This window comes from Melanotaenia boesemani, chromosome 2 (assembly GCF_017639745.1).
Source record: "Melanotaenia boesemani isolate fMelBoe1 chromosome 2, fMelBoe1.pri, whole genome shotgun sequence".
NCBI classification, from domain to species: Eukaryota; Metazoa; Chordata; class Actinopteri; order Atheriniformes; family Melanotaeniidae; genus Melanotaenia; species Melanotaenia boesemani.
This window is the reverse complement of record NC_055683.1, coordinates 25722086-25740555: the sequence shown is the minus strand read 5'-3', so window position 1 is coordinate 25740555 and position 18470 is coordinate 25722086. Positions and strand designations below refer to the sequence as shown.

General features: G+C 39.0%; 1 protein-coding gene and 1 pseudogene across 1 annotated transcript; both read right to left on the bottom strand.

Moving 5' to 3' along the window:
* Positions 1–4306: 4306 nt before the first annotated feature.
* On the bottom strand, positions 4307–11601 carry LOC121628030 (annotated as a pseudogene).
* Positions 11602–13175: 1574 nt separating this feature from the next.
* LOC121651133 (cytochrome P450 2K1-like) lies at positions 13176–16657 on the bottom strand. The gene is made up of 9 exons (XM_042003052.1): positions 16433–16657; positions 16173–16335; positions 15841–15990; positions 15476–15636; positions 14724–14903; positions 14499–14640; positions 14092–14276; positions 13831–13972; positions 13176–13722 (listed from the first exon to the last, which is right to left on the bottom strand). The coding sequence occupies exons 1-9, from the start codon at positions 16640–16642 to the stop codon at positions 13535–13537; spliced, it is 1521 nt and encodes a 506-aa protein (XP_041858986.1). The 5' UTR covers positions 16643–16657; the 3' UTR covers positions 13176–13534.
* Between the last annotated feature and the right edge of the window lie 1813 nt (positions 16658–18470).

The window sequence follows — 18470 nt, the reverse complement described above, 5'->3', positions numbered from 1 at the left end:
GTCCAGGAAATGAAAAGGGTTAAAGGTGTATGGACTCTCCCACTCACTCTCATCATACAGTACAGAAGACAGAAGCGGAAATTATAGTTGTACCCTGGACATAAAAAGAAGGGGGATCTATCATGTCATTTCTCATGCTGTCAAAGTATACTTAACATTTTTATCAATGATATTGTTTCATGGAAGCTCTGAAACACTAGTGAGTTTTCTGACCTCTTTTATAAAGTATCCCTGGAAGATGAACATCTCGACTAGTTTTGTGAGGAAGAGACATGGGGATAATGTTAGCCATTCTCTGTGTCTCATGGATGACAGCATCAGTGAATGGCAGGTTTTTACGGTCATCTACCCGCACTTCACGGCTTCCTATTACTCTGGCTAGCTCCTCCTGGACCTTGGTCTGCAGAAAAGAATAGAAATCAATACATTTTGAGATATGAGACTGAATGTGGAGTTATAGTGGACAGCTTTGTCCCAAAGTTTAAAGCACAACCTCAAAGGACCAGGTCCAGGACTTGAGGAAGGCCATTCTGGCACTAGTGGACCATTTCCGTCTGGGGTTTTGGTGTAGGGGATGATATATGATTATAAATATCTGTGAGTCCACACTGGACAAAATTGCCAAGCTTTACCTTTTACTCCACTTACCCTGAATATGTGGATATCTGGCCATCAAGAGCAGAGACCCAACTCAGTGTAGTAGCTGTTGGTGTCAGTGCCAGCAGCAAACAGGTGGTCACTGTGAATACCAGTTGTCCTCATTGAAGTTAGTGTTCATAACACAGAGTCCCTAAAAGAAAGAACATCCACATGCAAACATGCATGATGAACACTTGAAGAAGCAATTGTTCTTAAAAAGATGGAAAGCGTGGTGGCCTTACCATCCTCTTTCTGCTTCCGTATCAGAAAACAATCCACAAGTCCTCTGCAATATCTGAGGGTTCAGTGTCCCTTTCAGATGCTGGATATAAGTCCTTCACATCTCGACAGTCTTCTTAACATTTCTTAAAAATCACCCGTCGGTTCTTATCCATTTGACCAACCAAGGAAACATGTTGTAAAGCTGCAAATCACATATCTAAATGTTTATGTGTTTGCAATCAGTGACCAACATTAACTTTCAAACAAAAGTCAAACAAGGTAAAATATATAATAAAAAAATAATAATGATCTTTAAAGGAACACTAGTAGGATTACTGAACAGAATGAGATTACTGAACATGGGTGGGACTCTGTCAAGATGAAGGGCTGAAAATGATGAACATATAAATGCGTTTCATATGTCAAGCACAGTTGTGATAGACAGTGGTCGTCAGTGGCCAAAATTCTCCGCACGACTTCAGCATGTTTTTATCATGCGAGGTGATCCAGTGGCCTCAGGTCCAAATTGTGTACATGTGTACTGTCTTCTTCTATATGCCTTCAAAGGTGCTACTTATCCCACAGAGCACTTGCACCTATCAAACAAAGCTGGTCTTTCAGTTGTAAAGCTCAAAGGCTTCTCACATCACCATCAGTTGTTTGTCCATTCAGAGACCACATAGTAAACATGGTGGTACAAATATGGCAGCTGTAATGTATGTAAACCACACAGCAAGTAGATATAAATTGGTTCATTCTAGGAGAATAAAAATGTTAAGCTTACCGGGATTGTTACAGAACCTGTAATGTGTATTGTCTCCTTGGCTCGACTCACAAGGTTTCTGAATCGGGAGATCATTGTATTCAAATCTGCTCCCATACACAATAGAGGAGATGATGTTAGAATGTCTGCATAATTTATTGACATGTTGATGTCAAATGGTTTTTCCCTGCAAAGCAACAGAAGGAATAATGTACAACACAATTTATGTGGGCAACAAATTGCTGAATGATTTCAGCACAACTATCAATCTTTGTTAATAAGCTAAAAAGTAACAAACATTACAGAGATGACACTTTCATTTTCAGGACACATTTCTATGTAAACAAGAAGCTGTGTCATCACTTCCACACACAGAATAAAAACATGATACGCTCGTGTTTTTCCAAACGTTTGAATCAAATGGCCACATTCCTCTAAGATTTTTTCTTCAGCAACTCTTTTGCCCATCCCAAAAGTCTCTGAGGGTGGCAAGAGCAAAACGACGCAATCTCTTTCCACGAATCTCCATTTGCAAAACAGAATTCCTTTAAAACACAATATGAAATTAAAATAACAGTCCTGCAAAAATAGTGTATACATAATGCATATATAACATGTAGTGACATATAACATATATACACAAGAAACATTTTACATCAAATTTGGAATATGTTCTTTTGTAAGGAAACTATAAATATTTACTTATTTTTGTTGTAGTATTATTAAATATTAAAAAAAATGTATTGTAACGGTAGGTCATACATGACCTCTGTTTATATCATAGAATATAGGTGAGATGTCCTCGATCATCCAAACTCCTTGCATAGCTGACCAGAGCCTCTTTGACTGTCTTGTAACCAGCCAGACCACCACCTTCTTGGGTCCAAAGTACACAGTAAATACAGACCCGTGTGTTCTTAGAAAGCTGATTGAAAAGAAAAAAATTAAATTCTATCAATGTGATACAAACAGGAGTTTACTCAGTCAAAGAAAGGCTTCTTTCGAAAATGGAGTACTAACCTACTCACATAATGTTTTGTAAGGTCTCTTGAGATCAAGCTGCAACAGGTTGCCAAGCAGAGGCAGAGGCCGTCGGTCCTGGAGGCTCTTTCCCCAGCACAGCAGAAGTGGAAGTAGCATGGGAAAAGATAAAGGACTAACAGAACGATACCAACTCCCATTACCGTGATGGGACTGGAGAAGTAGGAGGAAGGCAAAATCCTTCAAAAGCTCCATTTACTCTGCAGCTAGCGGTCCACCTGGCTGATAATCCACCTGGTGGAAACACCGGTGCTTGTTGTGTTTCAGTGAAAATCCTCAGTGGATTGTGTTTGGGTTGTTGTGGGTTGTGTGGATGTGTGGTTTGACTCTTCTTTTGCCCGCCTCCTGAACTTAAACATCACGTGTTTTAGTATCCCAAGGGCAGAGAGGTCTCGATCAGTTCTAATGAATTTTAAGCCAAATCTTAACTACTTAAAATTAGCAGTAACGCTCCCTTGGTAACTACAAGGAAGCCGAGAGAACATCTTCTGACCAACTCCAGCTGCTGTAGGTCCAAAGCAGTGGAAGAACTAAGGTGCACAAAATAACAATCATTCATTACTTTTTCTCTGAATTGTCATTACAGATATTGTCAAAAATCACTACTTAAATAATAATTTTCAAATTGATCTTTATGGTGTTTCTGTCAGATAATTCATTTATACAACTCAACATTTTATTAAAACAGAACAATGTCGAGTGGTGTGGGGCAGAGAAACCTGGTCTTATAAACATCTTTTCTAGCACCTTTTTGGACTTTTTCAGGCTCTGACAACAGAAACAGAAAAACATATCAATGAGAATTGGGCTGTTTCTATACACAGGAGAACAAAGGTTAGCCTATAAAGGCACAGTGAGGTTGGCAACACAGCTTGTTGAACTAGGGGTTAAGTTCCCGTAATACTGAAGCTCTACTCCAATTAACAGAACATCTAATTACAGGTGACTAAAGAGTAGGTTTAGGCTGTCACATGCCTGAATAAAAAGTACAATTTTTAATAATTACAACATATTTTTTTATTTTATTAGAAATAAGTAGCTTTGTGTTTGGTTGATTATGCCCTTCTGTAACAATGCTTTTTTTTGACAATAATATCTTACACACACATACAAGATTTGGCAAGTCATTATATGCTCATCAGACAAAGTGTGGCCTCATATTAAAGGGAAATAACAGGCTTTCCATAATATAAGATTTGTTACCAGTAAGCATTGTCACAAAAAAGAAATAATTGACCAAACACAAAAGAACATATTTTTTGTGCTAAGTTTATATACAAAATGGGTATAAATAAGTAATTTTATGATATATTTATAATTTAAACATTCAGAAGTGTAAGATGAGACAGATTTTCTCCCAACATTTGCATAGAGCATCGTTTTATTTTAAAAAGAAGAGCGATACATACACATTTGACAGGGTCAGCTCCATGGTACAGTACAGTACACAATTACAATGATGTACGTTCCCTTTTTAAATATGATACATCATATTTCAGCAGGACTCAGTTCTCTCACACATCAGCAGTGCAACATTTCTCTGCTTCACTTTGCAACTTTTTTCAAGTCAGGTAATGTAATGAGAGCTCAATTGTGCAAATATATAAAGAAAGGCAATAAAAAGGACACATGAAGAGGTTGTCTTGCCAGGACCAACATATAACATAACATTTAACTTTATTCACACCAGATGGCACGAAGGAAGCTCTGAAAAATCATAGAAAAACAGGTCATAAAAGTAACTGAGTGCTTTTTTTTAAGTAACACATCACATTCAACTCACTTCTGTAAAGCAATTTAGTTTTTGTTTTTTCACTGAGCAGGAATGTTATTTGTACATTATCTGTTTATTCTTCCCAGATTATAGTATTATACTGTATGGAAAGCATATGATTGTGACTATATTTCTCATCAGTATGCATGGAAATATTTTTTGGAAACATTAATTGTTGCTCTATATGTCTATACAATATATACATCGTTTTACAAGGTTTTTAGGCTTTGGGAAGAAATAATCTGGGTTCACTCTGAACTGAGGTTCATCGCGAAACCAAATTCACAATAGGACACAAAAAAAAAGAAAAAAAAGCACTTTAATGATCATTCTTTTACAGAACAAGGCATCTGTTTGTATCCAGAGAACTAGCAGTTTTACTTTATTTGTTGGATTTTTGGACATTCTTTAAAGGAACAGTTTTACATGAAGACAACGATCAACCTTTTTTTTTTCCTTTTTTTTTTTTTAACTTTACTGAACAGTAACAATCACTCAGTTTATAAAGTTTGTCATCCGGTAGTGCAGAAAAATTCTAATGAATTTAGGAACTGTGCTGCAATACTCTCTGCAGCACTCCCACACAGCTACAGGGAAACATACGTAGGTCCAAATCACTCACAACAAGACTTCAATTTGACTGCTACCCCAGCAGCATGTGAAAATAGCCTCCTGCATCATGCACTGACTTCAGGATTTAATTCAACCTTCATGTAAACTGTAATGGCTAACATCCCATCGCACACTGCTGCTGTAACTTGTCAGCAAAAAGCAGAATGATTGCATCACAAGAACTGACAACAGAGAAGTAGTGACTCTTCTCAGAATGGAATAAGTAGAGAGTAAAGATAAAACTTCAGTTAGCATGGTCCTGTATTGGTCACTAGCGGGTCTCTTCCTTTTTTCCCCTCTTTCTCATGCTTTGTGTGATGCTTTTATGCATGCATTCCTTATTGAGCCCAAATAAATAGTCTTGAATGGGGTCAGTGGTTTTAGTACCAAGAACATGTCAGATTATGTACATATGCGAACAACATTAAGAGGCTCTTGAGGATGACCAGTTTATCTGCAAAAGGCAAAGTAAAGAAACAAAAATCCTCATTTGTTAAAAATGGCTCTAAGGTGTGCAATGATTTTACAATCACATCAGTATGAGTGGTTCACTCTCTTGTTATGACTGATGATCACCAAGAAAAAGCACAATAAATTCTTGGAACAATAAGGTGGTAATAAAAGTCATAAATAACAAAAACAAAAATATGTACAGATGCTTAATGCGCACGCATATGCAAACAAACCCTGTCACACACAGTTTAGTGTAGTGGTTTAGTAATTTCTTTGTTTTTGACGTCACTATTAAAAGTGCAGAGAAGAGATTTCATTGAATGGTATAATCAAGAGCCCACACGCCATGATCATGACAAAAAAAATCAACATCAGTGTCCCTACATTCACATAGCAACAAACAGCATGAAGGAGCAAACAAAGGTGGTGCGGCCAAATAAAAATGTTTGAGACCAGACTATCAAGTGTGTGTTGGTAAAAATCAGCTGGAGATAACAATGATCTGCTCCAGCCTGTGTTCAGTCCTTTTACACAGCTTATACATACGCACTGCAGAAAGTGGACGATGGACAGATTCCCGTCTCCTACTTGCTCCCAGTCTGAGTGCAGTGCTGGAACTGGGCAAAGCTGAGAAACACTTGTTCAAGTGATATCTGGCTCACACAGTAGTCTTCAATGTGGTATTTCTCTTTGGCTGCCTCCAAAGTGCCGAACACCTGGACAGAAATGGAGAATGATGATGGACAAAAAATGTTCAACGTATGGCTGAAATCTGAATTTAATGTACAATTTAAAAAAAAAGAAGAAATCCTAAACACCTTACTGATATACTAGTGTAACCTTAACCCAGTTTCTGATTTTCCATATGGTTGTTTTTGCTTGTTTGTTTAAAGTTAGCTTTTCAGAGACATTTAAATCTTTAGGAGCAACAAAATTTATGAAAAATTTCTTTAAATTATGTTTTTTTATTTTGTATTTTTACTTATTTTTTGTTTGTTTGTTTTTGTCATTGTTTTCCTGAATTACAAACTGCTGGCATGTTCCATCATACACATCTGTCCTACAATTGTTTACCCTGACTATAGAATAAAATTACTTTATCAGGATTTTTTTTTTTTCTAAATTAAAGTAGAAGGAGAACAGGAAACTTTTCAATTAATTCCTTTGTGTATTATTTTGTCCACTAGAGGGCGAACTGACACAACACCAGTGCAGGGACAGCTTTAACTCTGTTATTCCTTGAGCAATTCTCAGTTGTTTAATCATGAAAATACTGTACCTGTGCCCATGTTAGTGCTTTGTCAGTCAAATGGTAGTGCACCATTCCCTGGTGCTCATCTTTGAGTTGACTTCCTGTTGCAGGAGAAAATTAATTTAAAACTGCTTTATTATTCTTTTACAAGGATAGTAAAAAATAAAAAACAGCTTCCATTGATTAGAGCTGTGCATGGTAAACAGAGATTTACATTTACTGCTATGAAAAACACATTTATGTTCAGCTGTTTTGCATTATGAGACATTCTGACACCTCTAACCTGGGAAGGTGCTTTCGATGAAGTCTTTAAATAGCAGCAGGTCGCTGTCCTCCAACTCAGCCTCTACATGGACTTTAGCCAGCAGGGTGTATCCGCTGCCAAACTTGCTCTTTAGATGCTGGGGACTCCCAAGGCACTTGAACTGACCGTTGACCATCACTGCCAGCCTGGTGCACAGGGCCTCACACTCCTCCATACTGGTGAGTAAACACATCCATGTAACAGCAAAATATGTCAGCATCTTCACATCTTTTCATTTAGCCCAATGTAGTGATCAAAGTTATTCTAGCTGACACCCAATACATTCTAAAGAGCTCACCTGTGAGATGTAATAATTATGGCCTTGCCAGACTCTCGCGTGCGTGTAATAGCATCCCACAACAGCCTCCTGGCCACAGGGTCCATCCCCGTTGAAGGTTCATCCAAGAAGATAACAGGAGGCCCACCAATCAGGGCCATGCCTGCGCTCAGCTTACGCTTGTTACCGCCACTGTTTATGATCATAAGACTTAATTAAGTAACTGCTCGACATAACAGAGCAATACCTAGGGTAATATGCGTCCTGTCTAACACAAAATCTACCAACCTGTAGCTGCGGACTAGTTTATCAGCGTGAGGTTCAAGCAGCAGTGATCTCAGGACATTCTCCACACAGCCAGACACATATTTCTCTGGTATTCCTCTGAGCCTGGCATACATACACAGAGTCTCTCTTCCTGTCATGTGGTCCAGTACAGCATCAAATTGAGGACAGTAACCTATGCGCTGCTGAACCTGTAATGCCAAGATAAATGTTCTTGTCAAATTTCAGTGTGTTAGAAGCAGTGTGCTTCAACAGCAAAGATTTTGTTATTTTGGAACCAAAAGCTATCTATAAACACTCATCCATCCCATCTCCCTCCTCTCACCTTCTTAATGTCCCTCAAGATGCTGTATCCATCAATGTATGCGTCCCCAGATGTAACACTCTCATCGCCTGTCAGCATCTTAAATGTTGTGGTCTTCCCTGCCCCATTAAAGCCCAGGAGGCCAAAACACTCTCCTTTTCCTACAGCGAGAGACAGCCTGTCCACAGCCAGAAGACTTTCCCCGCTGCTGTACACCTGCGAGGGACAGATAACAGTGGGTTTGTGCCATAATTTCACATAGCTGGAATCATGCATATTTCAGCAGTTAGACTGGGGAGCTTAATACCTTGCTGAGCTCCTGCAATATGAGGGGGCTCCCAACCATAGACTCCACCATCGGCTGGCACTCCAGAACCCTCTTCCTCTCATCAGCCACATCTCTGTCCTCTGGTTGGAATGCTGCATCCTCTATAAGAGGCAACTGACACACACAAAACCAAACTTAAAAGATAAACATGAATTACCCAAAAACTTTCAAGAACTTCACTAAAACTTACAGTAAAAACAATATTTATCAAAGAACTGTTGTGTATTATTCCGCTAAATATTTAAATAACAATTTTAACAGGATATGTTGTTGTGGATAAGTTTGTAGTGTTCTGCAGAAATTGAATTAATTTAATATTTCATTAAGATTAGACTAACTTGGCTCAACAGCACAACAGACTGAGATTGTGCAAACTAATGTCTGAGATTTATGTTGTTTTATTTGTACAGGGATTAGAATTCCAACTCTCCAACTGTGTGCAAAGACTTTACAGCAAAGTACACATCCCATCACAGAAGACAAATATAATTAAGAACGTTTCCTTTTTTAACATGTTTATTCAAACTAAAAAGTGCTTCCTACATAGAGCAAACTGTAGCTGCTAGGGCTTTTCTTTAAAGGAAATGTCAAACAGTCATCCTCAGTGCTCTCACAATGCATCTACCTGTTTGCGTCTTCTGCACAGGGAAGTGAGGAGTCGCCAGACAGTGCGGATACACTGCAACTCGATGACAAACAGCAGAATGATGAAGACAACACCCTGCACGGAGAAGGCCACGAGAAAGCGCCCAACACCAGGCTCTGACATTGAGAAGTAGTTTGTCTGGTATGTGATGTCTAAAAACAGAGAAGTGTTAAGTTACATTGAAGTTAGCGGGATAGTCACAAACAAGCAAAAATCAACCGTATGGAAATTAGTGAATTTTATTAGTGTTCAGAACCCAGTGGATTATTTATCTTATTTACAACCAATTTCCAGTTTTCTTTGCATTGACTGACATGAAGTCAAACATGTTTTAGAACTATTATACCAGATCTTTTCATCCTCTCTGGTTAGGCTGAAGTTGTACTTACTTAAGTATTTGCAGATTACGCGGCTGACAGGACTGGAGGTGCAAAATGAGATGTATTCGTAGTTCTGGTAGAACTGGCTAAAAGACATGCCCAGGCAATAGTTTGGGAAGATCAGGAAAACTTTATCCAGTAAGTGTGACATGTCCTGCAAGTTCAGTTCTGTAGACGACAATTAAGAAAAGACAGTCAGTAAAAATGATTATTCTTTTTTACTGGTTTATATTTTTCTTCTTCTCCATACTTTTTCCATGGTAACCTGGGTAGTGTTTGCAGATGCAGGCATCTCCTCACATACATATGAAATCACAGCAATGTTTTGCACCATTTCACAACAAGAAGCTTCACACATCCCACTCCTCTCTGCAAAGGCTCTTCAATCAACCAAGTGTCATTTCCTGGAACATGAGCCCTATCTGTCTTCCCACACATAAGTACTGCATATGGTATATGGTAAGCGACATAGCCAAGCCAGGTGTAAAAAGCAATAATGCAAACACACTAGCCATTTAATTGGTATTTACTTCATGTTTTTGTTTTATGAATGGCTGCTATTTCTTTTTTTTTTTTTTTTTTGGGCTTGCAGTCTGGTATTCTCGTCCAAAATGATCATATTCCTTGAAAAAAGGCTTTATAAAAAACAGGAGCTCTCTCTTATATTTTGGGGATTGCCATAATTTGAAAAATTTTCTATGTCTGCTATTTTTTGATGGTCCATCGCTCACCTGGGATGGTCATGATTGACAGCCAGAAAGGTAGCAGTGCCAGAGATCATGTTGAAGATGGTGAGGCGTGTGTAGGCGGTAGCAGCAGTGGAGAAGAGGAAGCTGAGCAGGTACATCAGAGGCACAACTGCCCAGCCATACAGCAGCAGTAACAACAGCACATCTACAAGGTGGTTGTGCTCCACAAAAGCCTTTACTCCAAATGCCTGAAATACCACCTGTGAGCAAAAGACACATCAAAATGTGATTGTACAACAAACACATCAAACCTCTGCAAATTTTATTTTTATCCTTTTCAAGACAGCACAATGTATGACTAAGAGATAAAAAAAAAGATTAAGGTTTTTTTGGGCTTTTTTAAACTTTCTTATTCAATTTCTGACATATAAAACAGACCCCTCATTGAAGCATGACCGACCCCCCCCTTGCCCCCTACTCACTCTGTGAGCTGGCTCCGTGCAGCCTCAGACAGGTTGCGTGGCATGGGGAAGTTGCCTGTCTGTATGGAAGCATTAGGCCCAGCAAGAAGTTTGAAGAGAGCATTGTCCACCATCATGAGGGCTGTAGCAGGTGTGTGGTAGCCCTGATTGTTGAAGTAGGCTGTTGCTTCTGCATACTGGCGGCTGCTGCCACGGAAGGTGGCACCCACCACACACCGCTCATTAAAGCTGCCGCCTTCTTCCTTTAGCTGGTTAAGGATGTAATCAGTGAAGTCTAAAGGGTGAAAAAGATAAGACATACTGTCAGTAAATCTTCAGTTAACATAGAAGGGTTGTTAACTACAGGACTCTTTGGCACAGACTCATAGGAAGAAGGAAGACAATGATTAGAAGAGTCATCATCAGAGCCTCTTCATGGCTTTTGTGCGTCAGTGGTCATTTAAAGACCATGTAACTACTTCTTGCATGTCTTTTGTGGTTGTTACTTCTTTTTACTTTTCTTTGCACAATACTCCCGTTGCTTTGTGTCGCTTAGGAGTTTTTTGTAGTCAAGTATTGTAATCACTTTGTGTTACTCTGAGAGGTTCTCTTTAAACAAAATCACTGAACCATGTTAATCAAGCAGAAAAACAAGCACTTGCTTTTCTTACTATACATACCTGTTATGTTGATGAGTTCACCAAGCTGGGTGGAGAGCTGGGATGTGTATGTGTCTGCCAAGGCAGAGGCAAGGGGACCTGCACCAGGCTGCAGGGCCACAGGGACCCTGGTGGGACCATAGCGATTGAGTGCGAACCTCAGCTGGGGAGCATCCTGGTGACTGGGAAAGGTGTGTGCCACAACTAAGGCCACAACTGTGAAAATCAAAGGGACCAGGAATTGTGCTACCATGACCTTCCAGTTTCTCCAGCTATACAGCGCCCTCTTCAGGAACATGGCATAGAACTGTTGCAGATGTAGTCTCATCTGATGAAGGTAATATGAACAGTGTAAGCAATATGGAGAAAACATCACTATCACCAGTTTGCTTTCTCAATCTTACCCCAATGTTCAACTTGATATTTGAGCAGTCCTCTGAGATGAGTGTGCCACTGTCTGTGAAGTCGGTGACATCAGTGAGGCCGCTGATGCTGCTGTTATAAAGTGCCATGCAGAATGAAAATAAAAATAGAAAAAAAAAACATGGTGATGTGTGAGAAGTGTTTCTGAAACTGTCAAGTTATTCAGTCATGAAAATGAATTGAAATTGGAGTTTATTTAATAAATCACCAATTAATAATATTAATTAAGAATTTCCAATTGAGAATAATAATTCATTTGGAGAATCACATGGTTTTTCATACGGTGAAGCGAGGCATCGAGACATCTTCCCGCGATACTTCTGCTTGAGAGATTGATGCGAAGGCTAGCTATCTGATTTGAGCATAACATCAATGACAATAGGTTGGGCTGCACTGTGGTGTGGTGATTAGCATCACAGCCTCACAGCAAGAACACTGCTGGTTCAAGTCCATGGGTTCTCTCTGAGTTCTCCAGTTTCCTCCAACAGTCAAAAGACATGCAAATTAAGTTAGGCTGATTGAAAGATCATGAGCACAATTAAGCCCTGTTAATCTTGAACCTTTTACCTTTAGATTTGTAGCTAGCACATGTCACAACAGGTGAATAAGCAGGAAGTGACTGGACAAAGCAGAGCACCCCACTCGAAAGGACGGCATAAGAAAAGAGAAGTTTAAAGTTTCAGCTCTCTTTCTCACTGGTGCCTAATGGCACACAGCATCTGAGGTGAAGGAGAGAGGATGAAGCCCACAACTGGTGTCAGATCCAGTTCATCTTCTGAGACACCCGGAACATCTGATGAATCTGCACAATTCCTTGTTTTTTCAAGATGATAGGAGGCTATCTTGCATGATCTTTCCATTGAAAATCATCACAGACTTTTACAAGTCATAAGAGCTGACTCAGTAGCAATACACCTACTGGTGTGCTGTCCAAAGAAATAGTGTAATCTTTATTCAGACGGGACACATTAAGGCCTGGACCACACCAATGCACTCACTGTTCTGCTGTTATCTTCTCTGTGGACTGAATTTTTTTTTTTTTTTTTTTGGGCATATGACCCAGACACATCTGTGATTGCAGATGGATGCACTTTGGAGTTTGACCTTAAAAAACTAAATTCTGCAGCTTGGGCTGATTTTACTGATGTTTTGAATTTGTATCACTTGCGGATTTAAATTTTCTTTACCAATAGAGTTGGTTAGTTTTAAATTGCTTGTTTCTAGCTTTTCGTCAGGCATGTGAGAACTTTTTAGACCTTAGCATGGTGTAAGTAAACACTTAAGTATCAAAAGAAAAACAATTTTTTAGATAACACTGCACTTACATTCATTCAAGTTAAACGTCACTTCTCATCAGCTTTTTGTAAAATAACATGCAAATTTAAAACTAAAAAACAACCAGTCCTATTCAAAATGCTGGTCCCTCCTATCTTTCAAACAAGTACGTAGTCATATGTTTTAATCAGTCAAGGTCGGTCAGGTTGTCATTCAAATAAACGTGAAGCAACAAATTTTGGCACCACCGCTGATACCTGAGTGGCAGTAAGAACACTGTCAGGTTCCAGGTGCCAGCCTGGATTAAGAAACCACTCCCGCTTTTCACCACCTTTTCAAAAACAGAAATTTAATCTCTGTATGGTGTACATTTAAATGGGTTAAAAAAAAAAGACTCGCTCTGCAGCTTTTTAAATTGTGCAACATAATTTTGTTTGCTTCCTTTATTTCTAAGACAAAAACAGGCTTTGTAACAAATACTTGGGTAATGAAGCCATGTGGCGTTCAGCTGACTATGCAAAGTTAGCATGTCCAACATACAAGTTAGAAAGTTATGTTTAGCTTGATTCTGGATTGTATTAATCTGTTATTGAACATCACATTCTAAATCTACACTTACATTTCTGTATGTTCAGTCAAACCTTATCAGTATCTATTTTAATGTCACTCTTTCTACTTTTATGCATTGCAATGAATGAAGTAGTGATCAAACTGATCAATAATAATGCCACACTTTGCTCCTCTTCCTCATTGCAGACTGACAGCACACAGCTCATGTGGAGAAGGAGCGAGGACAAAGCCTGTTGCTGGTGTCAGATTCAGTTCTTCTACTGAAACTCCAGGTGGAGGGGTGAAACGAAAGCGTTGGAGAAGGGAGGTGAAGAAGAGGAAGAGCTCCATCTTAGCCAGACTCTCTCCAAGACACACCCTGCGACCTGCAAGAACAAAAAGTGTCAAACATTAAAATCCAATCACGTTTTGCGAGAATGGATATGATTCCTTACGTCTTAAAAAATGACAAAAACCTGATCAAGCTCTTATACCTGCAGAAAAGGGCAAGAAGGCATCTCTCCTAATAAATTTACCCTCTTTGTCCAGGAAATGAAAAGGGTTAAAGGTGTATGGACTCTCCCACTCACTCTCATCATACAGTACAGAAGACAGAAGCGGAAATATAGTTGTACCCTGGACATAAAAAGAAGGGGGATCTATCATGTCATTTCTCATGCTGTCAAAGTATACTTAACATTTTTATCAATGATATTGTTTCATGGAAGCTCTGAAACACTAGTGAGTTTTCTGACCTCTTTTATAAAGTATCCCTGGAAGATGACATCTCGACTAGTTTTGTGAGGGAGAGACATGGGGATAATGTTAGCCATTCTCTGTGTCTCATGGATGACAGCATCAGTGAATGGCAGGTTTTTACGGTCATCTACCCGCACTTCACGGCTTCCTATTACTCTGGCTAGCTCCTCCTGGACCTGGTCTGCAGAAAAAAATAGAAATCAATACATTTTGAGTATCAGACTGAATGTGGAGTTATAGTGGACAGCTTTGTCTCAAAGTTTAAGCACAACCTAAAGACCAGGTCCAGGACTTGAGGAGGCCATTCTGGCACTAGTGACCAGTTTCCGTCTGGGGTTTTGGTGTAGGGATGATATATGATATATGATATATGAATTACCAAGCTTTACCTTTTACCCCTTACCCTGAATATGTGGATATCTGGCCATCAAGAGCAGACACCAACTCAGTGTAGTAGCTGTGGTGTCAGTGCCAGCAGCAAACAGGTTGGTCACTGTGAATACCAAGTTGTCCTCATTGAAGTTAGTGTTCATAACACAAGAGTCCTAAAAGAAAGAACATCCACATGCAAACATGCATGATGAACACTTGGATTGTTCTTAAAAAGATGGAAAGCGTGTGGCCTCACCTCCTCTTTCTGCTTCCGTATCAGAAAACAATCCACAAGTCCTCTGCATATCTGAGGGTTCAGTGTCCCTTTCAGATGCTGGATTAAGTCCTTCACATCTCTGACAGTCTTCTTAACATTTCTTAAAATCAGCCGTCGGTTCTTTATCCATTTGACTAACCAGGGAAACATGTTGTAAAGCTGCAAAATCACATATCTAAATATTTATGTGTTTGCATCAGTGACCAACATTAACTTTCAACAAAAGTCAACAAGGTAAAATATATAATAAAAAAATAATAATGATCTTTAAAGGAACACTAGTAGGATTACTGAACAGAATGAGATTACTGAACATGGGTGGGACTCTGTCAAGATGAAGGCTGAAATGATGAACATATAAATGGTTTCATATGTCAAGCACAGTTGTGAATAGACAGTGGTCGTCAGTGGCCAAAATTCTCCCAGACTTCAGCATGTTTTTATCTGCGAGGTGATCCAATGGCCTCAGGTCAAAATTGTGTACATGTGTACTGTCTTGATCTATATGCCTTCAAAGGTGCTACTTATCCCACAGCACCTTGCACCTATCAAACAAAGCTTCTCTTTCAGTTGTAAAGCTCAAAGGCTTCTCACATCACCATCAGTTGTTTGTCCATTCAGAGACACCATAGTAAACATGGTGGTACAAATATGGCAGCTGTAATGTATGTAAACACACAGCAAGTAGATATAAATGGTTCATTCTAGGAGAATAAAAATGTTAAGCTTACCTGGATTGTTACAGAACCTGTAATGTGTATCGTCTCCTTGGCTCGACTCACAAGGTTTCTGAATCGGGGATCATTGTATTCAAATCTGCTCCCATACACAATAGAGGAGATGATGTTGGATGCTGCATAATTTATTGGACATGTTGTGTCAAATGGTTTCCCTGCAAAGCAACAGAAAGGAATAATGTACAACACAATTTATGTGGGCAACAAATTGCTGATGATTTCAGCACAACTATCAATCTTTGTTAATAAGCTAAAAAGTAACAAACATTACAGAGATGACACTTTCATTTTCAGGACACATTTCTGTGTAAACAAGAAGCTGTGTCATCACTTCCACACACATAATAAAAACATGATACCATTGTGTTTTTCAAATGTTTGAATCAAATGGCCACATTCCTCTAAGATTTTTTCTTCAGCAACTCTTTTGCCCATCCCAAAGTCTCTGAGGGTGGCGAGAGCAAAACGACGCATCTCTTTCCACGAATCTCCATTTGCAAACAGAATTCCTTTAAAACACAATATGAAATTAAAAAATAAATTCTTGCAAATAGTGTATGTATGACATATAACATATATACACAAGAACATTTTACATCAAATTTGGAACATGTTCTTATAAATATTTACTTATTTTTTGTTGTAGTATATTAAATATATAAAAAAAATGTATTGTACAGGAAGGTCATACCATGACCTCTGTTTATATCATAGAATATAGGTGAGATGTCTCGATCTCCAAACTCCTCTGCATAGCTGACCAGAGCCTCTTTGACTGTCTTGTAACCAGCCAGGACCACCACCTTCTTGGGTCCAAAGTACACAGTAAATACAGACCCGTGTTTCTTAGAAAGCTGATTGAAAAGAAAAAATTAATTTCTATCAATGTGATACAAACAGTAGTTTATCAGTCAAAGAAAGGCTTCTTTCGAAAATGGAGTACTAACCTACCTCACATAATGTTTTGTAAGGTCTCTTGAAATCAAGCTGCAACAGGTTGCCAAGCAGAGGCAGAGGCCTCGGTCCTGGAGTCTCTTTCCCCAGCACAGCAGAAGTGGAAGTAGCTGGGAAAAGATAAAGGACTAACAGAATGATACCAGCTCCCATTACCGTGATGGGACTGGAGAAGTAGGAGAAGGCAAAATCCTTCAAAAGCTCCATTTACTCTGCAGCTAAGGGTCCACCTGGCTGATAATCCACCTGGTGGAAAACACGGTGCTTGTTGTGTTTCAGTGAAAATCTCAGTGGATTGTGTTTGGGTTGTTGTGGGTTGTGTAGATGTGTGGTTTGACTCATCTTTTGCCCGCTTCCTGAGCTTAACCCTTTAAGCCCTAGGGTTTTTGGAGGTGTAGTTTGCCTGAACAGACCTACCCAAATTAAATCAACAATAACTCTGTAATTTTTAGGTTAATATACATAAGCGTGGTCTCAATGGATAGGTAAGACCCTATGGAATATAAATCCAGTGTCTGAAACATTGTGAATGTTAATATGCCTGTGCAAATTGTCATAAACCATAGGTAAAAAAAAATATATATATATATATATCCTCGGCATTTTATTTATTTATTTATTTTGTACACAGATGAAAACATCATGACAGAAATCATTCTGTGCATAAAGAAACCACTGCATGGATTCAGCAACTCCTTGACTACAACTGTACAAAGTTTCATGAGAATAGAACAAAGCTCATAGCTTTTATGCAGGTTTTAGTGTGGATAGGACCAGGCGGACTTTCCATTTGGCCACTTGGATACCCAAACTGTGCCAAATTGTGCTGTGTCTGTATTTCCTCCAGAACTTCCAACACGGTGTATTTGGCTCTTTGTAATTTCTTGGACGCGTTTATGGCGTTTATCCTTCGTTCTAAATGGATAAAAAGTTATAATGAAGTAAAGAAATGAACGCTGTTCGATATTCGCTCTTTCCGGTGCGCCCACGTGCGTAACTGCAGCAAAATGGCAACGATACTCCTTTGTTTACGCGCAAGTATTTATACCTGACTGATAAAGTGTCGTTCAAGTGTAAGATATCATTGGAAAGCTTGTAAGATGTAGAATTTGACCAAACTTTATTTACACTGCCAAGACCCACAACAAGACAACAAAATGGCTGTGAATGGGAGCATATGACATGTTAGCGTATGGCGAAGTTTCACCATTATGGATTACTACGCTGTGAGTTTTGGTCGAAGAACAATGTGGATAGACTTAAAATGACCACAAAAAGGTAAGGAAATAAAATATGTCGCTGTTTGTGAGAATAGCTTTGGGATTTGGTGCTGTATTTGGTGATAAACATGCTATCTGATAAGGCTGCTGTGATATGCGACGGTTAGCTTTGTGTTTGTTTTGAGACTGACGTGAGGTGCTTGGCGAATATCTTTTTATGCTTGGTACCATATTAAAGTGCAGCTTTTCTAGTTTCATTTGATACCCAATATGTTTGGGTGGAGTTAACGGATCACGCGTTGTGTTGCATTTTGTTTCGGGTGTTACTGGTTATGGTGGCGCTGTTGTTTGTGGCATATGTATTTTAAAGTTGTTATTAAACAAATTCTTTGTTGACCAAATGCACTTGAAGAGTTGATTTAGTGACATTAGGTATTCTTCTTTAAGACACATTATAAATAAAATAACCTAACATCACTAAAGTAACTTTTTTACACACATGAACTTGTTTACACCTTTTGGACCCACCGGTGGGCTTAACAGGTTTAACATCACGTGTTTTAGTATCCCAAGGTGCTGACAGGTCGCGATCAGTTCTAATGAATTTTAAGCCAAATCTTAACTACTTAAAATTAGCAGTAGCGCTCCTTTGGTAACTACAAGGAAGCCAAGAGAACATCTTCTGACTAACTCCAGCTGCTGTAGGTCCAAAGCAGTAGAAGAACTAAGGTGCACAAAATAACATCATTCATTACTTTTTCTCTGAGTTGTCATTACAGATATTGTCAAAATCACTACTTAAATAATATTTTCAA